General features: G+C 34.0%; 1 protein-coding gene across 4 annotated transcripts in view; it reads left to right on the top strand.

Moving 5' to 3' along the window:
- RALGAPA1 (Ral GTPase activating protein catalytic subunit alpha 1) overlaps nucleotides 1-25,485 on the top strand; it is a 323,542-nt gene that overhangs the window by 96,458 nt on the left and 201,599 nt on the right. Inside the window, exons 17-19 of one of the 4 annotated variants that reach the window (XM_069082259.1) lie at nucleotides 4,107-4,247; nucleotides 19,036-20,562; nucleotides 22,275-22,399. In XM_069082259.1, coding sequence (XP_068938360.1) covers nucleotides 4,107-4,247; nucleotides 19,036-20,562; nucleotides 22,275-22,399 — 1,793 coding nt within the window. The remainder of the gene's footprint in view (nucleotides 1-4,106; nucleotides 4,248-19,035; nucleotides 20,563-22,274; nucleotides 22,400-25,485) is intronic. The other 3 variants (XM_069082261.1, XM_069082260.1, XM_069082262.1) reach the window with 3 other exon arrangements.

Below are 25,485 nucleotides of genomic sequence, written 5' to 3'. Positions count from 1 at the left end.
TTTCTTTCTTTCTTTCTTTCTTTCTTTCTTTCTTTCTTTCTTTCTTTCTTTCTTTCTTTCTTTCTTTCTTTCTTTCTTTCTTTCTTTCTTTCTTTCTTTCTTTCTTTCTTTCATCATCTCTAATAGATAGTGGCACATAAGCTTGCAGTTCTCTTCATATGTTTCCTTTGCCCAAGCTTCTTGTTAGACAGTAAAATGGGCAAGTGTCTGATTAAATCTTGTTTTTTTTAAACCTTGGGAATATAACAAAATGTACTTTACTACCTTCAATTTCCTTGCTACATAGAGCCTGTATGTCATCCTTCTGTTTAGCTATAAAATCTTTGATATTCTCATTTTATTTATGGCAAAAAATATCTGTGTAGAATCATAGAATTTAGAGCCAGGAAGAAAATTACCCAGCTAGTCCACCTTTCTCATTTTATAGATGATGAAACTGAGGCCCAGGGAGTGGAAGTAACTTGTCCAACCCCATATAGGTAATAAATAGAAGAGATGTGGGATTTTAATATACAACTTTTGACTGCAAATCCATTGTCGTCGTGGTCCTTGTAGCAGAGTATGAATTCATTGGCTATTGGTGAAGGATAGCACTTTTGAAAATAGTCTAATGTTTGTTGGTGATTTAAAGTACTAATCTCCAAATTTTTTTATTTTACATCCCTATTAGTAAAAGGTTTTTGAGCTCATATGCCCCTGTGCACACATATATGTACATGTATGTATATATGCACATATACACATACTTTACATTTTGTATACATATACACCAATACATTATGAAACTCTTAAAAATTTAAAAAGGAGATAATGATGAGATTATATGTTCTACCGTTAACAGGAGCCAGCAGACTATATTGAATATGCAAATGGCATGGCAAGGACTTTGCTTGAGGAAAATCCCTGGGGCAGCTATGTGAGGGAATGAATTGGAAATAAGTGAGTCTAGAGTTTAGAGGTTCCAAACTAGTCCAGTGGCTCTATAAGTGTGGGGGAAAAGGATTAATGCAAGAGTTTAAGGAGGTAATGTCAACCCAATTTAGCAATTCTTTTGATATGTAGGGCAAATGAGAATTAGCATTAGAGGGATGACTCTGAAATTGTGAATCTGGGTATCTGGAAGGATGGTGGTGCCATTGATAAAAAGGAGGAAGTGGGAAAGATAATGTAATGAAATCTGTGATGCAAAGCATAAATCATCCATACCTATTTACGCTATATGATTATTATCCCCCTAAAAATGAGTAGGGGAAGTAGAACATTTATTCAGTGGTGCTTGCTACATCCATGGGATGATCTTGGGATCAAGGTGTGGATATATTAGAGAAAGGACAGTTTTACCTATGCAGCTGCTTTCGTGGATGTCTAGGTTTTGCTTTTAGTATAAATGACCTGAAGGGCCTACATCTAGAGTGGAATGGAGAAAGTTGGGAGTTTGCATATCTACTGGAGTCCAGAAGCAGTATAGGAGAGTGGGGAGAATAGTAGGTGATGATAATGTGTAAAGGGAGAGATGAGGGTGGAATTTTTTTGTATATTATTGTGAATTCACCTTGATTGGTTAACACCTTGGGATCAAGCTTCAGCCCATTGAAAATGTGTAGCACCCTCTGCCCCTACCCCCACACACTTAACAACCTCATATCACTTTCTCACTATCAATGTGGAAATGAAATGCAAATGAGGTTGAGGACCATTTTGTATTTTTATCTGTTCCATGGGTTACCAAAGAATTTATCAACCAGAGAGAAGAGAGATATATTGTGACTCTAGGACCTTAATATTCAGCTTTAGAAATGCATATGTCTTAGTAATCCTTTTGATTACATATTCTTGATGTGTTGGTTATATTAACAGATATTAATTTAGTATTCCAAATGTTTGATAGGGACATGTATACAAGTACAGACATATGCCATTCTTTCCTTTTGATAAATCATATACTTTTTATTTTTGGTATTTACATAGTAAGAAATCTTTTATGGTTAGAAAATGCTTCATTTTCCTTTGCTTTATGTACATTTTTGTGCCCTTTGTAATGCTAGCACATATAAAAGTTGCATACCAGTTTTTTAAAAAAGAATGTGGACTTGTGTAAAATTCACAACTCAATACATAATATTTATTTTTAGTTGAAGATTAGCTTATTTCAAATTGTTTTAGTAGTGTGTGTTGTTTTATTAAAAATAAAGGATTTTTTGTTTGTTTTTATGTCATTTACATTTCACAATCCTTTTCTCCCTCCTTCCCAGAGAGTGTGTGTTTTTAATGAGACTTTTAAAAACTTGCATCCTTGTAGATTGACATTTTTTTTACTTTTAACCCCCTCCTGTACTGCACACTTGTTTACAAAAGGTATACATAAGGAATGATGAGACCTGTTAATATATGTACCAAAAGGAATAGTAGTAAATGTTTTTATTGTAGCTATTTGTCTTTAACTAGTCTGACATAGAAAGTTGAAAGATCCTTTAATCCAGTAACTTTTGTCAAGAGGGAAAGTAGCATAATTTTATAAATTTATGAATATACGGAATTGAAAGTATTGTTGCCAAAATCCTTTCATTGTAATTAAAGTTGAGAAAGATCAAGAAGTTTTTGCTAAGCATCTCAAAAATATAAAAACAAAATTTTGCAGATATAGAGGAAGATGAGAGAGGATATAAAATTATGATTTGTGTGAATAGGGAATAAATTCCAAGGGAATTGATGCTAATATTTAATAGATCTTGTATTCCATTTCTCAAGGAAAACATTTTAGAGTTGTCCATGGTCTCTATGCTACGGTATGAAGAAAAAAATAATTTTAATTCATCTATAGGCTATAAAATTTGACTGACAAATTTAATCATAGGAAAAACTTTTAAATCTCCAAATGCAATTTATTACTAAAACTAAAAGTGATTTTTCCCCCCTCTAATAGAGAAAGTGCTGACTAGGAGTCAGGAGGCCTGGACTGGTTCTAATCCTATCAACAATTTGTGACCAGGGGTCAGTCATTTAATCTCTCTTGAGTATGTTTCCTCATTTGTAAAATAGGGCTAATACTTATACCTCACTAAATTGTTGTGAGGAAAGCAACTTGTAAATCACAAATTGCTATGTAGATATAAAATGCTTTTATCTTTCATTTTGCAATTTAATACCATTTATCTGACGAAATTAATAAATATCTTTAAACAAGTACAGTTGGAGAAATTAGTCCAATTTTTATTTTTTGAAAACATGATTACAGGCTGTCATTCACTTATAATTATAGCCTTGTCAACACTTGTTATTAATATCCTGGGCAAGTAAAATGTAATCCCTAGTGGCTTTGTTTTCTTCATCTATAAAATTAGGGAGTTGGACATGTACAGCATGAACTCTTGGGTTCCTCCATGCATTTTGATAGTCTGCAAAATTGTTTTCTTGTACTTGTCTAAAACTTTATTTTGTTTTACAAAATATCTTCTTTGTCTTTAATATGAATTATTAAACAAAAACATCTTAAAAAACTAATTAAGACATCTTATCCTATTGAGAAGAAACACTAAAAATAGAAATTTGGCCTTTTTTATTCTGGTATACAAAGACTGGGGTGCAGGGAAGGTCTTTTCATTGACTGGAAGTAATTCTTATTTTCTTTATTTCTTGCGAAATAGTAAGTTTAGTTCCTGGAGAATTGATTACCTTATATATTGCTTTCCAGAGAAGTGGCTGATAATGATACAAATTACTTGTTCTTATTGTAAAAACTGTACTGAGATGTTTTCAGAGCAGCTGTTTGGTGAACTTACTGATTTTTCAAACTTTGTTGCTGTGAAAATAGTGTTATGTTAATTATTTGTTGTTTTTATTACAACATCATTGTAACTGCTATGATGAAAATCATTGTTCCTTTATGTAAAAAATTTAAATGCAGAATATTGTTTTTATGTGTCCACTGATTTTTTTTTCCCTTACAGCCTTGCCAATATTTGCCATGCTGAAATGTTTTAATTTGGAGTTTTCTTCCTTTGTACCTTTTAGTTTTCTCTGTTGCTGCTTTTTCTGTGACACAAGCCTTTCATTATAGTCACTCTTCTTTATTCCCTCCCCACTTCTTTCTTTTCCTTTTTTTAAAGCCATGAGAAGCCGATCCATTGGTGAATGTGCTCTGCCATCGGCCTATATACGCAGTGCTAAAAGTGCTCCTGTTCTGATCCATACTTCCAAACCCTTCTTGCCTGATATTGTTCTCACTCCCCTTTCTGATGAGCTTTCAGGTAGTGCTACCTCTGCTAATTTCTGCATTCCCTTTATCACTTTTTAATCCTTCTGCTTTCAGATTTTGCTTAATCAGTAAACTCTTTAAAGTTAAAGGGGGAGGTATGGGAATTTGGTAAAGGAATGAAAATAAATTTTAACTTAAATGAACTCTCATGCTGTCTTCGTAGTTTATTCGGAAGTGGTAAGTTAGTGCTGTGCCAATATCCAAATTTTAGTTATAAATTTTTACATTTTAAGTTTGGCCTTCTGTTTTTTTCCCACATGGTTAAGGAATGCCAATTTGTATTCATGTCCTTTACAGAAGCCTGATCAGAATTTGTGTAGGAAAGCATTCATAAAGAGAACCTTGATTTCTAATTTTCTGCCTTTAATAAATATGAATGTTACTCAGAAAACAATATAGGGACCAAAATTATTGTGCCATTATACCGAGAAAACTTTTTAAAATAAAACGTAGTATGAATAGTCAGCTCTTAATTTTCTAATGGAAATAAAATAGTAATACAAATGATCCTCAAGAACAGATCACTTAAAATGATTAAGGTTTTGGGATACTTTTTTGTTCTTTGGTTAATAATGATGGTGCTGCAGTTAACTTGATTTCAAACAAAATATTGAAACTATATTATGTAATCCCAACTGGGGAAAAACTAGAAAATTGTCTAGTTTTTTATTCCTAAATCTTTTTCAACTCCTTCATGATTCTTACTCTGTGCTTAGGATACATAGTTTTGTCTCTTAGTACAATTGTACATATGTTCTTATGAAGGGTCTCTTCATTTTGAGCTTGTTCCTAGCTTATAACTCACCTTGGGTGAGCAGAGAGAGATTGATATTATTTTTAAAAGACTTTAAAAAAAATAAACTACATAGTTTGAATGTAGTTTGAGAACATCACCCCTTCTTTCTTTTACTTCCTTTCTGAATAGCAACAGTATTCAATTTATAAGTCAATTATAGATGTTTAGGTTTTGCTTTAAAATCCTTTCTCTGTTAGAATCTTTTAACCTCATTAATGAGCTCTAAGCCTTGGTAGAACCTCAAGATAACTGTGGTAGATAATTAAGAGTTGAAGATTTATTTAAATAGAAAGAAACTCTCTTTGTTTGCTCTTCTTCAGGAATATAAGTTGGAGATTCTTTATCATTATTTAGAAAGGCTTTGTCTGTAATCTGTGACCTAAAATTGTTTTGTATGTAATATGTATTTGTATTGCATACTTCAGGATTCCCTGGTTGGAAAAAGATTGTCATAGCATTTTCATGGTGTTCTTGAGAAGAATTTCAAAAGTATTTTTTTTATGACTTCTTTGGCTTGGAAGTAGCTTACAAAGTAAAGCTAATATGTTATGTAATTTATAATTTAATACCCTCCCCCTCAATGATTTTATTTTTTTCCTTATTCTTAACATTTGGTTAAAAATCTTTTGTAGTAATAAACAAAGTGTTTCAACTAAAAAGATGCAAATAATACAATATGTAATACAAATGTAAATAAAGTCAGTTTTTATATCTGTTAACAATTCTTAGTCCTAGAATGGGACAGAAGAAGAATCATTTTTAAGTATTAAGAATAGGAGCAGGAACCCTAATTTTCTTCCCTTAAACAATTGCTGATAGGAATTAAGCTGTCAGTTTAATGGAATAAGCTTGTAAAAACTGGAGAGGAAGAGTTGTTGTTCTATTTAGGCTTAGGCATGAGTCTTGTGATCAAAATTTGCCTTGGTTAATGTCTTTAGATTTATTTTTCATTTGAAATGTGAAAGAAAGGATGCAAAACAAAGGGAAGAGTAATATAAACAATTTTAGAGTGCTTATTTCTAAATTATGTGTCTTTTGTTTCAGTAAAAGAGTGTTTTATAGTTGTATTTATCTAAATTTTGTGTTTTAGTAGATTAATTCCCAGAAATTTTATGCAGTTTGTGTTTATTTTGAATAAAATTTCTCTTAATATTTTTGCCTTTATGTTTCCCCCTCCCCCATAGTTTAGTTAGCCCCTTACAGAGGTGAAGTTAGATTAAGTCAAAGGATTAAAACTAATTTTATCTCTGTGTAATGAAAATATAATTTCTCTCCCTCTTTTTTTTTTTTTTTGCCTTTTTTGGGAGGGCAATTCGGGTTAAGTGACTTGCCCAAGGTCACACAGCTAGTAAGTGTTAAGTGTCTGAAGCCAGATTTGAACTCAGGTCCTCCTAAGGCTGGTGCTCTATTCATTCTGCCACCTAGCTGCCCCATAATGAAAATATGAGGATTATAATAATAAAAACAAGCATTTATTTATATAGCACTTTTAAGTTCTGCAAAGCACTTTATATACATTATTTCATCAGATTCTCATTCATGACTCTGTGAGGTTAGTGCTATTGTAATCCTAATTTTACAGATGAATAAACATAAAGCAAGAGAGGTTTAAATTACATGGTTAGCTCACACAATCCAGTGTGTCTGAAGTATTCAAGAATTCAAATCCACATGTCTCTCAAGCCTACTGTAGACTCTACGAGCTTATACTAATTGAAAAAAAGGGAAGAAATAAGAAAAGTTTTATATAAATTAATATTACTATGTACATATATGAATATTTTAAAACAGTGTAAATACGTAAAACCATGAAATTTCTCTTTATAGAAATAAAGGTATGCTCAAATAATTGGAAAGATAATCACTCATGGGTAGGCTATACCAGTATAATAAAAACAAATCACAACCTATTAATTTGTAGGTTTACTGCTTTGCCAGTCAAATTCCTGAGAGGAGAGTTCTTAAAAGTAGAAAAAAATAACAAAATTAATGGACATACAAAAGGTTCATAGTCTTTCAGGGAAATAATGAAAAAAAAGTAGGAATAAAGAAGCTTTACAGCATCACTAAACCTCTAACAATATTTTACATCAAAAAAACAAAATTAACCATCAAAATTTTCTGGTACTCTTTATAAAATAGAAAAAAGAGATCAGTGGAAAAGACCAGATGAGCCACAAAACAAAGTAATATAAAACAGGAGCCTTGTGTTTGATAAAGCTGAACTTTTTAAATGAGAATTTCTTAGAAAACTGGAAAAGTTTGGCAAAATTTAGTAAACCTAATTTATACACCATATGACACAGTAACCTGAAAATCGATATATGATGTGCATTTGAATAAAATTATAAGACAAGATCAGGTAATTTTCACAGTTGTGCCTAGGGAAGCAATTCTTAATCATACAAAGAATAGATTAGAGCATAAAAAATTGCTAATATTAAACATAGAATTTAAAAACTTTTTTGAATCAGCAAAATGAATGAAAGCATAATTAAAAGGAATAGTATAGTGGGAAAATGTTTTTGTCAAAAAACATTGATAAATGTGTGCTTAATTGATAAGTATTTATTAAGTTCTTATTGTGTGGCAGGTGTTGTGCTAAGTGTACGGGATGCTACTAATACAAAGAATCATCCCTACTTAGGGATATATGTAACTCTAAGAGCCATTCCTTAATAGATTATTTGTCAAAGGATATGAACAACCAACCAGTCATTAGAAAAAGAATTGCAATATAAATGAAAACATGTTCAAAATCACTATTATTAGTAAGAGAAATAGAGATGAACAACTCTTTAGTTTCCCCTTATACTATACAAAAATTGATGAACACTGTCACAAAAGATGGAAATAATTTGTGTTAGAGGATATGTGAGAATACAAACATGTTGATCCCCTTTTGGTAGAGTTGTGAAGTGGTCCAAACATACTGGATTTCAATTTGAATTATGCAAGAAAAGTAACTAGACTGTCGCTCTGTTTTTTGGCCTACCTGTCCTACTACTTAAGGAGGTAATCTGAGTCAGAGACAGAAACAAAGGTTCAAGATATTGAAAATCTTAATGCAGTTGTAAACTAGTACCTTATATACTTGTTGACTTGACTATATTAATAAAAAATGGGGGGAAAATAGGGCACATGTAAATTGCAAGGGAACTAAGTAAGTAGTAGCTTAGAACCATACTGTGACTTTTGGAACACCCTAATAGCAACATTCTTTAAAGGGGGCAGAAAAGAAAAAGGTAAAAGCTGGTGCCCCTTTCTTGTGGAATTACTGGAGAAAAGAACTTTGCTACATGAATGTAATAATAGAATATTATTATATAGCAAGAAATGACAGAGATGAGGAATTCAGAGAAACAGATTTTTATGAACTGATGCAGAGAGGAATAAGCAGAATAATATATGCAATGACTATAGCAGTGTAGCTGGGAAAAATCAGTAAAACAAAAGTTGAACACAATGAAACATATTCCCTGAAATGTTACCTATATTCTCAGATAAGATCACTTGCCACCAAATGGTTTTGCTTAATTGTTTCTATTTATCAAAAGAGAGCATTCATTCTGAAGGGTAGGTGGGTGTGGGAAATGATCCTGATGCAAAGATGAACACCAATAAAATATATATATTTTTAAAATAGGGCATATCATCTATATTTATTTTCCATAAATGAACATATTTTAATTAATCTTTTTATAGAATGAGTGTTTCCTGGGAAAATAAGAAAATGCGGGAGCATTCACTTTGTTTTAAAAAGCACAAAACTTTTCCCAGCTCTTCTGTGTTGATAATTTATTATCAAAATTCCGTATTGCTTTATCAAACAATGAGCACATTACTGGATGTCTTTAACTCCTTAGTCAGTCTTGGTAAATTTTAGTTGGAGGTAGAAATCTTGGAGGAATAGTGTTTTCCTGAATATCTTGCTTGAATTGCTATTGTTCTAAAATGAAATCTCTTTTTTTATCTTTATGAAATGACATGATGGGACTGTACATTTTCAGCGTTTCAGACCTTTTTATCTCCTTAGGTTAACTGCCCATATTCATTACTGTGGGTGATACAGTGTGACATTGTACACCAGTTGAATAATTAAAACTTTTTTGCAGCTAAATTATGAAAGATTCTATTAGATGTCAGATTACAAAACTTAAGAACTAGTTCCCTTGTAGTTTATATTTGCCTGTTTTTATTCATTTTTCTAATAGTCAAGTCAACAAGCATTTAAAGTGTCTGCCATGTGCCAGATATTATGCACTGGCTTAGTATACAAAGAAAGGTAAAAACAAAAGCAGTCTCAAGGAGTCCACATTTTTGTTTGGGGAGACCATGTACATACAAGATTTTTACTGGATAAATTGGTAGTAATTTTAGAGGGAAGGCATTAAACTGGAGGTGGGGGAGTTGGGGTTGGGAGATGGGATTTAAGTTGCGAGTTGAAGGTAGCAAGGAGGGAGAGCTTTCCAGGCATGAGGACAGCCCAATGAAAATGTACCTAGTCTGGAAATGGAGTGTTCTTTGGTAAAGACAACATAAAAGCCAGTGGCTGGAGTATGGAAAATGTAAGAAAACTGAAAGGTTAGGAAGGGACCAAGTTCTGACGGACCTTAAAAGCCAAACATAAGATTTTATATTTGATCCTATATATTTATATATATATATTTTTTTTTTGATAGGGAGTAGGTGGTATTTGAGTAGGACTAGAGATTCTTAATATTATAACTTCTTCAATTTTAAAATTTAAACCACACTTTTAAGTGTATAGTCTCACAATTTCTCAGCTAGTCTGATATTGCTGTATGTATTGGAGGCTTGTTGGTACTTGAGTACAATCACTCTAGTAACAGTTTGAATCTGGCTGTGTAACAGATCCTTTTGATTTTAGCTCTTCTGTCACATTCTCTAACTGATCATCTTAGAACAGTGGTGTGAGATTCAAATAGAAATGGATCCCTGCCAGCAGCATAATGATTTAGAAAATTGACATCATCTATCTTGTATTTTTAATTTGTTAAACATTTCCCAATTATATTTTAATATAGTTGACAGCACTTGGGAGTTTTGCTGACTACTTGACACCTCTAATCTAGAGGAAAGGTAGTTCTGTGTTAATGCTTTATCCTTTGAATCATTTTTCTTAAAGCAGAATCAGCGTAGTATAAGTGGGAGTATCAGATTTGTCGTCAAGACTTGACTTTGCCACTTGGCAGCTGTATGACTTTAACTTCTTCTATAAAATGGGGAAATAATACCAGCCTCACTCAACTAATACTTGTCCAGGAGTATTCTGATAAATGTTTTAACAACTGGTTATCCAAAAAATAAACACACACATACTTTTTAGTTTCAATCCACATTATTAACATTTTCTCCCCTTATTTTTTAAAATCTAAACACTTAACAGAAAAAAGAGACTTGTAAGCATTTGTTGATTTTAGGGATACCAATGCTTACATTAAAAAATTAACAATCATCTCTGATTTGAGATGTCTCCAGCTCACTCCTTATTGTACCTCTCAGGGGTTTTGGGGGAAAAGTACTTTATAAATTCATGAAACTCTAAATAAATGTGAATAATTAATGTTGGAGTTCATCTCCATTATCACTAGCCTGAGATGATCTTTTTCAAAGCATCTTGTCTCGTAGTTATTGTTCAGCACAATATCTACATTTTTCATCTTCCAGTTTTAAATCTATATTTAGCATAATAGGACATTTTGAAACAGTACTAGTCAAACATTTTGTTGTACTTCATTCTGTTAAGTAAGACATATACTTTGGCATGAGCATTCCTTTATATATTCCATTTACCATTCAGATCTTGCTTCTAAGATTTGACATTTTAGTAATTAGATGCCAGTTTATTAAAAAAAAATGGCCAGAGTAGTTTTAATTTATTATTTAAAAATAAAGCCATAATCAGCACTTCATTAAGGAAATTGAGGTTTCTCAGATTTAGTTGAAGCCTTCTTTTCATTCTCTCATTATTGAAAAGAACTTTGGAGTAAGTCTTTCAAGCTATGGTGAGTGAATGACTTTAGTTTACTTCATTTGTAAAGAAGAACAGTTTCAAGATAGAATAGTATTTATTTCAAGGTTTAATGTTTATGAAAATGACCTTTTATATTTAATGTAAACAATATAACTAAGTTATTTCAGGGAGGCATCATGGCTTTACTAAGCCATAGACTTTCTTCTGACACTTGCGGTGTGACCATGGGCAAGTAAGGAGCCTTAATTTCCTTATCTGTAAAATAGGACTAATAATACCTATAGTATTTACCTTAAAGTATTTTTGTGAGGCTAATATAAGATTATATATGTAAAGTACTTTGCAAAGTTTAAAACAATATGTAATTGTTAATTATTATTTTGCAATACATTAATCTTTGGTACTTATAAAGCCATTATCTTAAGCTGTATAAAGCAAAATGTTTATATTTAGCCTGTTATGCTCTGTAATTTTTTAGTTACCTTTGGTTCATTAACAAACATATTTGGAATGACTAATAGCAAATCACATTTTTATTCCAGATGTGACCTGGTTTTTGCTGTAGAATAAATTTTCTTTTCTGATTTTTTGGCATTAATTTTTTGTGCCTTATGTATTTGTATCAGATTGATTTCTGATTATATCCCTTACTATACCTATCCAACACTTTTTCTTTTATAATAAAGAAAAATTTCAAAACCAAAAACTGTCAGCCACATACGATAAAATACGCAACATTATATACCATTAGGATTCCACTTCTATTTAGACAGGTTTTAAAAGTTCACAAAAGTTAATTCTATAATTAATTTTTATAAATTTTTATTTTTAAATTTGGGTCTATGTTTTCCTTTTGTATATTAATTTTAAAAGTTTGAGATGATTTAATATTAAATCTGTTAAATTTCTATTCAAACCTAGCCATAAGTTTAATGTTAAATAGGTTTAACAAAATACATTAAAACTCACCAAACATCAGGAAACCGAAAACTTCACATGTACTTGCTATCATTACCATTTTTATAATTGTATCTTGACTAAATTTAATGAGAAATATATTTTTGCATTTATTTATTTTCTCATTTCAAAATATCTTTGTATAACTTGGAATTTTGTTCTGGGAAATTTTATTGACAGAAGAGCATTCACTAACATTTTAGTATTTTTACCTCTTATGAAAATGTATTTTTATTTTTGCTACTGTTAGGTTAAAACCATTAACTCTTTCTATCATACAAAGGATACTTCAAGAATATTAAGGGAATCAATGAAAAAAAGTGAAGGAAGGTAGTTTAAGAATATAGAGTGGTGGATGAGTGGAATATACAGTAGGAAATTATTATAGTAATCTTGAGTTTGATAAATGTGAAGGTCCAGACTTTTGGGACAAGAACTCAGTATTTGACAAAAAATTCTGGGAAAACTGGAAAGCAGTTTGACAGGAACTAAGTAGAAACCAATACCTTCATAGCCTGTACCAAAATGTGCATGATTTAGTGTTTGGACATAAAGTGTGGGTACAATAAGCAAATTAGGGGAGCATGGAATAGCTTACCTGTTATATCTATGAGTTAAGGGAAGAATTTATTATCAAATAAGAGATAAGAGAGCAGTAAGAGATGTAAAATGGATTATTTTTATTACATTAAACCAAAAAGGTTTTGCACAAACAAAAGCAATGCAACTGTGATTAGAAAGAAAGCAGAAAACTTTTTGCAGGTAGTTTCTCTGATAAAGCTGTCATTTCTCGAAATATTGATAACTGTGTCAAATTTATAAGAATACAGGTCATTCCCCAATTGATAAATGGGCAAAGGATATGAACAGACAGTTTTTAGATGAAGAAATCAAAACTTTCTATAGTCTTATGACTCTGGATCACTATTGATTAGAGAAATGCAAATTAAAAGAACTCAGAGGTTATGACCTCATCATCTAGTTTGGCTAATATGACAGAAAAGGGAAAATGTTGGAGGGGCTTTGGGAAAATTGGGACACTGATGTACTCTTTACGGAATTGTGAACTGGTTCAGCCATTCTGGAAAACAATTTGGAGCTGTGCCGTATAAAACTTTTATAACTTTTATTTAAAAAATTGCTGGTCTAGCAATAGCACTACTAAATTTGTATCCCAAAGAGATTTTTTTAAAAAAGGGAGAGGACCTATATGTACAAAATATTTATGGCACCTCTCTTTTTGATGGCAAAAATTGGAAATTGAGGGGATGTCCATAAATTGGGGAATAACTGAACAAGTTGTTGTATATGATTGTGATGGAATACTATTGTGTTATAAGAAATGTTGAGCAGGATATTTGCAGAAAAACCTGGAAAGACTGATGTGAACTAATGCAGAGTGAAGTACGCAGAACCAGGAGACCATTGTACATAATATCAGCAATATTTATATGATCAGCTGTAAATTACATCGCTATTTCCAGCAATTCAAACATCCAAGATAATTTTGAAGGACCTATGATGAAAAATACTATCCACCTCCAGAGAAAGAACTGATTGAATCTGAATGCAGATTGAAGCATGCTATTATTTTCCTTTATTTTTCTTGGACTTTTTTGTCTGTCTTTTCTTTCACAGCATGACTAATATAGGAATATGTTTTGCATGACTACATGTATACTATAACCTTTATTAAATTGCTTGCCTTCTCAGTGATAGAAGAGGGAAAGAAAGACAAAAAGCATGTGGAACTCAAAAGTGTAAAAAAACAAACATTAGCATTTGGTTTTGGGGCGGCTAGGTGGCGCAGTGAGTAAAGCACTGGCCCAGGAGTCAGGAGGACCTGAGTTCGGTTCCAGCCTCAGATACTTAACACCCACACACACACACACAAAACTAGCCGTGTAACTTTGGGCAAGTTACTTAACCCCAATTGCCCTCCAAAAAGGCAAAAAATAAAAAATAAAAAAACCCAAAACATTTGTTTTTAATTGGGAAAAATATAAAATATTAAAATTAAAAAATAAACCAACCCACTGAATAAGTGCCAAAAATGAATTTAATTAAGATATACTTTACTTTTGGGCAAAGTTTAGGACTACATGTTTTTAGCAAGCATTAGCACACTAGAGTATTCATATTGTACTCTCCACAGAATTCAGTGAACAGTGAATTCTTCCTGGATTATCAAAGGAATATTTTTATTGAAATGTTAGAAACTTCTGACATTTATCACAAGGCCTGCATTTTAGCACTTACTAGATAATTTGGAGAATTCACTCTAAATTTTCTGGATGACGTTTTGTTGTGTGTTGGCTAGGACTGGTTGATTGGATGGCTGTGTTGCTTTATTTGAGTAGTAAGCGAAAAATATGTTTTGTTTTAAAATAGACATTATGCATCTGAGAACTTGGAAGCAAGGTGGGTGTTCCACATATGTAGGGCAGCTTTTGGATACACCTCTTCTTTTACTTTCTTGGAGTAAAGCCACTGATTTGGTGCTGAGCATAAGTTTATCTTAGTACCAGGGCCCAATCACTACATTTTCCATCTGGCATCTACATAAAAGCACCATAGTGACGAAAGGTCTTCATGTGTATCAGATCTTGAGTATCTGGGATCTAGAAACAGTTGATGCCTGTAGGATACTTGCATCAATCTGGTCTTAAAAAAGATTCATCAGGGGCGGCCAGGTGGCACAGTGAGTAAGAGCGCTGGCTGTGGAGTCGGGAGACCTGGGATCTGTTCCGGCCTCAGATACTTAAGACCCACACAAAATAACTGGCTATGTAACCTTGAGCAAGTTACTTAACCCCAGTTGCTTAAAAAAAACAAACAGATTCATCAGAGTTCCTAATTGTGAGGATACCAAAAGTACTACCAAATTGACATTCCTAAAACACACTATTGACCATGTCACTGCCCTGCACAAGAAGGTTTAGTGGCAGTTTCTTTTGTGATATAAGTCCATTAAAATGTAGCTCTAGCCTATCTTTCTAAATTGATTACACATTAGTCTTCATCACACATACTATATTTAGACAAATTGGACAAATTCTCTTCCCTATATGTGGCATTCCAATTTTTTACCTGCAATATTATTTTTTTTCCACATTTTTGAATCTCTAATTCCCTTTAAAGCTTGACTCAAATGTCACTTTTACCATAAGGCCTTTCCTAATTATTCTGGTTAGTGTTCCCTCTACCCCTTGAAATTTCTTCACATATAATTTTATTTACTAAACTTCTTGAATGTAGGATTTAGTTTTGGTCTTTGTTTCTCCAGTACCTTAGCATAGTGTCTTTACAAGTTTAATTGCCTCATTTTCAGCATCCCCAAAGCTTCATACCAAGTGTGAGTCATTCTGTAGACACTTGAATACCAGGCATTTATTGACCTGGGTACCCTGTTGGTTCTACTTCCAGCTCTTTCTTTAGTGATAAAAGTTATGGAGTGTAGAAGCTGATAACACTCCTTGAATAGTAAAGCAATTTTCAGTTATAATGAAACCCTAACTCAGCTCCCCCCCACACACACACAACATAATGCAGTGCCTGAGGCCACTTAACCCTGGAATATCCTTCCACTCTGCCAGTCTGCTCCCAGTGGTCAGTTCCTTCAAGGGCATCTATCTTGAGGATAGTCCCAGGCCAGCCATGCTTCATACCGCTCCTGGTTGTTCCCATGATTTTTAACTTTGCTGACATGTGCCTTCATTTACCTCTCTCCCCAGTGCCAGCTTTTCATTTCCTTTTTATGTGTTGTTTACCCTTCCCCTTCCCCCCTCCACATTTGCCCCACCCCACCAAGCTCCCTGAGTTCAGGAACTATTTTTCTTTTTGCTTGTATTTGTATGCTCAGTATTTAGCAGAGTGTTTGGCACATAATAATGTTAATGATGTGGTCATTGCCATGCCTTGTCTTTCCAGAAGATATAGGACTTGATCTTCTCTCAATTTGTGGTTGGAAAACTTTCAATGCCTTTTCTCCATATGCAGAATTACAGTTTGCTGATTCAGATATCTATTCTTACTTTTCATCTCTGTCTATCATAGGCCTCCCCCTTGATAGTATATTTCTCCCAGGAATTCCATTCCATTGTACGCTTTGAACCTCTTTCATTATTAACATATATCTCTTTTTCCTGTGCCACTTTATTTCAAGCTATTTAGTCTTTCATGGAAACCTCCTTTTATCAGAAGATGCTATGTCTTTACATCCCTGTCAGCCCTTTCCAATACTGGGTGCTCTTCTGCTACCACCACACTGCATCAGGAAGACTAGGTGTCATACTCCTCATTGTCACTTCCTTCATTATCCTCCATCTGCCATCACTCAGCAACCTTTCCCTCTTTGAGAATCATTTCATTGGCTTATTCCAACTACTCCAGATTCTTGTTTCAGTCACGTGCTTGTCTTTAAGTAATTTTCTGTGATTTCTCAAGGAATTCAGGACATTGCTCACAGTCTTTCCATCCAGCCCCTTACCTTCATATCCAGGGCCTGCCTCTTGAACTTCCTGCCCTCTGTCACACTTTCTCAGCCTCCAGCTCCTGTAACTATATCTTCATTCCATTTCAGTCCCCAATTGTGGTGAATATATATTTTACCATTATCCATAACTTGGCTATGATATTGATTATTCCTCTCTCACATCATAACTTCCTATCTTTTGATGTCTTCTTCTGCTTCACTCCTCCCAAACCTTTGTTTTCCTCATCATGGTCTCTAATCCCTCTTCACCCACTTCCTTTTCTCCTAGTTTTGTGATCTCTGCTGTGACCTCTTTTCCTTCTTTCATAATCTTGCCCATATGATTGATCAGTTCAACTGTACACTATCCTCTGTTCACGAATCTTTTGCTGCTTCATCCTCTTGCCAGTCATACTTTGCCAAATTCCAGCCCTGGGTTTACCGTCATTATTTATCATCTCTTCTACTTAAGTTTTTCTGAACACTGCTGGGAAAAAATGGCAGAACTGTACCTTTTATATCCACTACAGATTTATATCAGATAGGCCTTTACACCTAGCTGCTTGCTAATCTTCATTCTTCATTAGCTGACTTTCAGTCTCTTAATGGCTATTCAAAATCTTCTTACCTTTTGAAATCCCCTATAGTATTCCCTCTCAGCAGAGTATATCACCTCTTACTGATAAAATACAGATTTTGGACCTTGTATGCTTTTCCCCTCCACTACCCCTTGTCAGTCTGCTATATCATATCATATCCTTTCACTTTGGTTCCATTCCTGAAGAAAAGGTTGCCCTTTGTTAAGACCACCCCTTTCTGCTCAAGTTCTTGTTTTTATCATCTACTTATGTCTCTACCAGGTTCATTCCATTCATTCTACTTAATAATTTTCAGTATGTCCTTATCCACTGTCTTCTCTCCCATCTAGAAACATGTCCAAATTCTCCCATTCCTTTCCTTATAGAAACTTTCATTTGATTCTCCCATCCCCTCCCACTACTATCCTGTATTCCTCACAACCAAATTCTTAAAATGTTTTCTATGCTTGTTACTTTTTGGAGGAGGGAAGGCAGGGCAATTGGGGTTAAGTGACTTGCCCAAGGTCACATGGCTAGTAAGTGTTAAGTGTCTGAGGCCGGATTTGAACTCAGGTCCTGACTCCAAGGCCCAGTGATCTATTCACTGCACCACCTAGCCACCCCTCCTTTCAACTTACTAACTTCTTGGAATTTGGCTTCCAAATCTCAACTGAAACTGTCTCCAAAATTCTCAACGATATCTTAATTTTTTTAATTTTTAATAATTTAATTTTAATTTAGTTGGTCTTTTCTGAGTCCTCATTTTGTAGTTTGCTACTGCACCTTCTCTTCTTGTATATGCTCTCCTTCCTTAGTTTCTGTGATAGTGTTCTCTCTCTTGATTCTTCTACCTGTCTGACCTCTACTCAGTTTTGTTTGCTGTATTGTTATTCTTCTTTTGTCCATTAAATATGTGATTCCTCCCCATCAATTCCCATTGTCTTAAGCACCTTTTTTGGTTCTGTTTTCTCTTGATGATTTCATCAGCTCTTGTGGGATCAGTTATCATCTTGTCATTGATGAGGGCAAAATCCATATATCTTATATCCATATCCATATATGCCGTCACTTCTCTCTCTCTGAGCCCCATTGAATTATTGACTGTCTGTTGGATATTGTCCTCTGGTTGTCTCTTAGGCATTTCAGATTTTAAATGGCAGCTGCATCCTTCTACTCTTGTAAAAACAGAAGACAAACACTGTTTATTTTTTTTAAAGTACATTTTTCCTACTCAGAAGGGAGACTATGAGAACCAACCTAAAAACTGGCAAACCCAAAATCTTAAGACAGTAAAAGAGTTGTTTTTTTTTAAAAGCATGTTATTTTTGTTTTTAATGATCATAACCATAAAGCATATGCAGTTTTCAGAAATTTTAGGGAATAGTGGTTTCCAGTGCTCTTTTCCTACGTGGCTACTACATACTGAAGGAAAAGACATTAAATGTGGTTCTTCTTCTGGAATATCCCTAGATTTGGAAGCTGATAATGAATTTATTCCTTTTATATTTTGTTTTTAAAATATCTGTAAGTTTTCCAATATACTTCCAGATTCTATACTATAAAGTTTCTATCTACTTCTTGTATTAAAAGACCTACCAAAATTTTGATTTAGGAGAACTAGACGTTTATTTTTCTCTGCTTTATAACCTGAATATGAGGAAAAACTCACATAACAGAGTTTTTAATTGCTTGACTTATTGGCACAGCTCTATCGTTTTAATTGCACTTCCAAATATTTCATGGCCCTGTTTGTTTCCATTCATATTTAACGTTTAAAATAAACTCATTGGCAATACGTCTTATACTAGTTTGTACCCACTTTAAATAGCATGTTTGTATTTACTAGATCATATTTCATTTTCCATACACAAACCAATCTAAACTCTTCATTTTAAAATATATATTGAGTATGTGAATGAAATTAATACTTATTTTGTGTATGTGGTGCCCACAATACATAATTTTTCTATTTTACAGACATCGATGATGCCCAAATACTTCCCCGAACAACTAGAGTCAGACATTTTTCACAAAGTGAGGACACAGGAAATGAAGTTTTTGGTGCCTTGAATGAGGAACAGCCATTGCCACGAAGTAGCAGCACCTCTGACATCTTGGAGCCATTCACTGTTGAACGAGCCAAAGGTGCAGTTCCTGTCATTGACAGTTCATCCCGTCATGTGCCAAGCTTGCAGAGTTCCACAGAGGCCTCTTCAGTATCTAGATCTACTGAAAGCTGCATCATTGATTCTAATAGTAGAGAGTCTTCTCTGGAAGTTGGTGATAGCATATATGACCATCTTTGTCATTTAATAGGTCCAGTAGAACTTGCAGCTACAGCTTTTGAACAGATCAAGTATAGTGACCTTGAAGGAGATGATGATCTTCTTTCTTCTCTGAAAGAATATCTTAAGGAAAAACAAGAAAATCATAGTAATTATAACATAGGTAGACTTGCAACTTCTCAGGAAGTGATTGCATCATTAAATAGGGATGAGAGATTATTGGCTAGATTAGATTACATAGATCAGACAGGTAAACCGGAAAATAACACCCCTGTTGTAGCAGTGGCAGAGAATATAGAGTTTCAACTAGAACGAAATCCAGGTGATTTCATAAGTAACATTACACGCAATCAGTTATACAGTTTCATGAGATCTCAGGCTTTTGATAAATCCAAGCAAGTATATGCTGAACCTGAATCAAGTTTTCCATATGATAAAGAAGGAAAAAGGTGTCTTCACAGACAAACAGCTACTGAAGCAGATATAGGTATGGACCTAACGCTAGCTGAAAAACTTAAAGGTATCCACATTAATGAAAAAATTACTGTTCCATGTATGGATGTCAAGAAAGTTCCACTAAAATCTCCAGTTAATTACGAAATACCTCACATTATGGATGCCTGCAAACTTTCTCCAACCAAAAGGAGTCTTTCTGAAACTGTGGGTTATAGGGCCAAAATCATGAGAAACACCACTAAGAAAAGAAATAGTGTCCATGTTACTTTTAGGCCATCTACTGAATCCGTTCAGTTTTACAATCCTCTAGAAAATAAAGAGGCTCCATGGAAGGCAAGACTACGCAAACTCAGTGGCTTCAGTAGTAGCAGCAGTGCTAGTAGCAGTGGCACCAATACTAACATTAGCTCAAATACTGTCACAGAACTAGTCAAGCCTGGTGTGTATAGACCTTTGGATGTTATGAGTACAGCGTCAATTAATAGTAAAACAGTTAAGGAATCTACAGAGATACATGCAACCATGTTACAGAAAGAAGGTTTTACAGTTAATTATTCAGGTAGTCGTAGTGCTCTTAGGTCTTCAAGTCATGAGTTAGGACTACAACAGGGATCCCTGGGTGGCGTTTATAAAACTGTTGTACATGCTCTTTCGAAGCCGAAGGCAAATGTTTCCCCACAGAGGCAGAACAGAGTGCCACCAGAGGCTCCACTGAGGGATCTGTACAGTCATGTAATGGGCTATTTTGGAAGGAAAGCTTCAGGTGAGCACTAACTGTGCAGAGCGCAAAAGGAGAAAGACAGCATCAGTTTGGCTTAATGCAACTGAAGCAAGCTATAAGCAATCAAGAAGCTTTGGGATGGTCACTGCTTTCTCTCTGTTTGGTTATGCATGCATCTTTACCCATCTGAATTTCTGAGCAAAAATATCTTTATTTACTTTATAAATTACTAATTTCCTTTTTAAGGCATTTAGTTAAAACCTCTTTGCCTGCTGAGCATCAAGTTAGGGAAGAGGAAGAGACAGGAAATTATTAATGACCATCCAAAGAATTAAACATAAATATTGTTGCCTACCATATGGCCTTTAAAATGAATCTATAAGACATGTATCATGCTTTTTTTCCACTTTCCAAATGACTTATAATTTTACTGTTGATTCATTTAGTTTTCTTCCTCCTCCTGCTATTCCTCCTTATCTTTGGGAATAAAAATATTTTGAAGCTCTTGAACATAATAGAAATCCAGGTGACATAACTAGTCCCAGGTTTAACAGTTATTGAAGCTAATATCATTTCTTAAAAACCTTAATGTTGGTTTAGTTACTTTTTAAACTATTTATAAGCTTTTCAATTAGGCTTTTCAGTTTTGCATTCACTAATATGACTATAAGTTGCGGTCTTAGCAACATTTATTTATCATTGCTTTTTCTTGAAATTTTGGATGAGCACAAAAGTTTATGAAGGTTTATTGATGACCTAAATATGGAACTTTTTACAGGAAAATTAAAAAAAAAAGATTACGTTAACTGGTTTCTCTTATCTTAGTTCAAGGTTAAAATAAATTCACCAATATACAAAAGAGAAAAGTTTTTGGTTGCTTTAAAAATTTTTTTATTAATTTGATTATCTTAGCCAGATGTAACAGAATGTTCTATAAAGCATCTTGCATTGAGGCATTAATACCACCTGAGGGCAGTCTTTGAAAGCTTAGTCACAGTATAGCCAGGCCAGTTGATTTCTGACCAGTTTGTTATTTTAACCCAAAATGTTTTACGTAGTTCATTAGAAATATATTGTGGTGATTTTTAAAATGTTTAGAGGGAAGATTTTAAGATATATAATTTTATAGTCAACTTTAACAAAATTTTCTTATACAAGTGAATTCACACAGGCAACAAAAACTGCTAAGTATTATATTTTATAATGTAAAAAATGGTATATTAAGAGACCTGTGTACAAGTAAACAACTTTGCCATAAAGCATTGATCAGTTTGGACTTGCAGAGAGACTAGTTTCTATAATATGTCTTAATTATAAAATTCTGTTTAAAAATACACCAATTTAAAACATCACAAGGTGTTTTTAATCTATCAAAATGAGGTATTTTCTGTAGAGATATTTATAGAGAAAGGGAAATACAAATTATTAGGGCTGTTATCAATAAAAGAGGCAGGGAGGAAGAGCTGTATGCTGGTATCTTTACAGCCAATATTAACCTAACTTCAACTAGTGCTTACCTGTAAGCTTTCTTGCTATTTAAGATCATACTGGAGATTGACTAACATCTGCTTAGTTTAAAAGTAAGTGTCAGATTTACTAATCTCATAATTAAATCTAAGAAAAGGGAAACTATACTTAAATGCATGTTTGGTGAGTAATTGATATGGCATTGGAATTTTAAAAAATACTTTGTTTTAAATTTTTAAAAATAAGTTGCTTCTCCTTATTATATTTAGTTATTCATTTATTTTTAGCTAGTAAAGAGGACATGAGTCAAAAGCTGCACCTCCTTAACAGTGACATTGGCAGCAGCAGTGCTAACATTCCTGACCTGATGGATGAGTTTATAGCTGAAAGACTCCGAAGTGGTAATACATTGGTAAGCATATTTTAATTTATTTTGTTTATGCTAGTAGGAGAGTAAAGAAGATCTATAAAATTTTATTTTATTAAAGAAGACATTAAAAGTGATCTCAAAATTGATATTTCTTTATATTAAGGTTTTCTATATGCTTATAAATCTTCTGCTGTAGTTTTAAAGAGAAGCTGGTATATACTTATTATCAGGTGAAAAATAAAAATTACCTACTTGCCAAAGGCAAAGGCCACATAAGGAGTAAAGATACTCTTTTCCCAGTTCCAGTTGTACAGGCACCTATGTTATGAAGATACTGACCTCATCTATCTACAGTGATACAGAAATCAGAAGACCTGACTTTGAATCTCATCTCTTCCCTTTAGTAGTTCTGTGACCTTTGGCGAGTAATTTAATCTCTCTAGTCCCCAGATGTTAAATGAATTAGTGGTAATGTATGACCTTTGAAGTCCCTTCCAACTTTAAATCTATATTCCTGTGGTTCTACTTATATGATGCTGAACACCATTGGAATAAATCACATAATTGTGCCACCTGGGTCCATGTAAAGCCAAGCAGGAGCAGCTTTCCAGAAGACTGCTGCAGTGAACAGCTTTTCAAGTTTCTGATTACACAGTATAGTGAACCCTCTATTTATTCAGTAACAAACTAAGACAAAACATTCACAGAAATCAAAGTACAGCATGCACAGTGTTATAATTTAACAACTTATCACAAAAGTGGCCACATAGTTTTCACTAAAGTGGTCACTTAGTTTTAAGCAAAAGAGCATTCATTTAGTAAGAACTCAGTCATTTAAGTAAATCCTTAATTCAGTCATCCTTAATGAGCCTCCTTATTTGACACAAAGTACAAAGGTCTCCACCCCTAGGTCACATTGTCTTAATCTCTTCAATCAAAAAGTCCTCTTTCTTCTTAATTGGAGAAGTCTTTAACTCAATCATCTAAATGTAAAGGTCAGAGTTCTCCACCCCTAGGCCAGAGTAAATCATGATTTTCTCAGTTTGCATTAAATACCCAAGGAGAGGTCTTTTCATCTTTACTTGAGGCAAGCTCTCAGCTTCCATGCTTCCTCTTCCATGATCCCTGCTCCTGCCCATATCTATCCAACTGCCACCTGGTTTCAAAGGCAGACAGCTCTCAGTTCTTTGTCCAGCTTCTTGTGCAGTTACTGTTCCATATTGAAGCTCACAGTGTCTGGTCTACCTCAAGTCCTTCACAGTTTCTGTTCCTGGGAAGACAAAGCTGGATAAAGCCACAGTAACATTCATTCACATTGCTGGCATCTTCATCAATTCACTTTCTGCCTGTGAAATCAACATAGACCCAACAACAAGGTCTGAGGAATCAACACAAATCATCATTATTGTCCCAGGACCTCTGAAAACCGACCCTCCACCAAGATTTCTGTAAATGTACAGCAAGAAAATCCTCTTTCAGGATTTTTGAACCAGCAGCAAAGTCCCAGGGGCTTCTGTAACAACAGCAGCATCCTCTATCAGCAGATGCATCTGACAAAGTAATATCAAAACAGACAGGCAAAGTACCGACACCACAGCCATGCCTCCTCCCACTTCTCTCTTCTCATTTCTCAGTTCTTCTCAATTCTCAGTTCTCTTCTTTCTCTCCAGCAGTAACAGCCCAGACTCCAGATACTTGCTCTTAGCATTTTTGGCCTCTCTCAGCTTGGGGTTTTTCCGTATATATGGTATTAGCTCCTTTTTGTTCTGCCCCTTCCTGTTATGTCAACAAGTCCATCCCACTGTGGGATTCACAAGTTCTGGGTCTTAATACTTGACATAATTGTGAACTTGGAACAAGGTGTTAAGTACCTGTTTGATTGCAAATACAAGGGGCAGGGAAGATCTTCAAATTCCCATTACCACTATAGTCCACTACAAATTTGTTAACTAATATTATCTAGGTATGTCCAAGACAACATTCTCATTCTTCCCCAGTTGACCCTCTACAACATTCTTCCTATTCTTTCCCTTTTTGTTACATTCTCTGATGAAAAGGTAATCCTTTTCTGCTATAGGCCTTTCTCATCTCTTTCTCTTCTAGGAGTTAGCTCCTTACCATGTTTTCTCTCTCATATTCAGTTTTTCATTATCTATTATGTCATTTTCTACTGCCTACTCACATGGCCAAATATTTTCCCCATCCTTAAAAACCCTCAACTTGGCAACTTGACCTTGTGTCCTCAAGGTATCATTTTCTATTACATTTTCCTTTCACAGTCAAACTGCTAGAAAAAGTCATCTATACTCATTATTTCTATTTCATCTCCCACTTAAACCCTTGTAGTTTGTATTCTGACAGCATTATTAAACTGAAAGTACTCTCTCCAAGTTTACTAGTGACCTCTGAGCTCTTAAATCCAAGGGCTTCTTCTTAGTCTTCATCCTTGTGGACCTCAACTGCTTCTGACAGTCAACCACTCTCTTGTGTTAAGTGTTCTCTTCTGGTTCTGCTCCTTTCTAAATGAGTACACTTCAGTCTTTTCTGCTGCATCATCAGTATGACAAATATTTATTGTACTAATATGTAAGGGACTTTTTTAGGATTTGGGTATACAAAGACACAAAAGAATAATCCCTGTTCGTAAGGAGCTTACATTTTACTTTCTCTGAGAGTAAGGAGATACAACATGGATAAAGATGAATATATTCAAAACAATTTCAAATCAGATAGAGTACCAACATCTGGTAGGAATAGGAAAGGTTTCCTGTTTATAGAAGGAAGTTAGGCATTCTAAGATTTAAAAATGAGAAAAATGAGAAGTAAAAGCATTTAGGCATAAAATAGTCTTCTGAATTTTGGCAGCGGTTGGTCTTTTTTTGTATTGAATATTAAATCAAAAAAGAAAGTGATATAAAATGTCTGGAAAGGTAAATGGGAGCCAAATTGTGGCAGGATGAAAACGTAACTATAGTTAGGTTTTTTGGCCTAGATATAATTGGTAATCACCAAAAAATTTTAAGCAAGGGGGTGCTTGATCTGCATCTTAGGAAGAATATTTGGACCTCTGTATAGAAGATGGACTGGAACAGGGAAAACTACAAGCAGGGAGAACAGTCTGGAGGAAG

Source organism: Petaurus breviceps, unplaced genomic scaffold (genome assembly GCF_028583685.1).
Source record: "Petaurus breviceps papuanus isolate PSGF00001 unplaced genomic scaffold, PetGlider_PUasm1.0 164, whole genome shotgun sequence".
Taxonomy (NCBI): Eukaryota; Metazoa; Chordata; class Mammalia; order Diprotodontia; family Petauridae; genus Petaurus; species Petaurus breviceps.
This window is presented reverse-complemented; position numbering and strand designations above follow the sequence as displayed.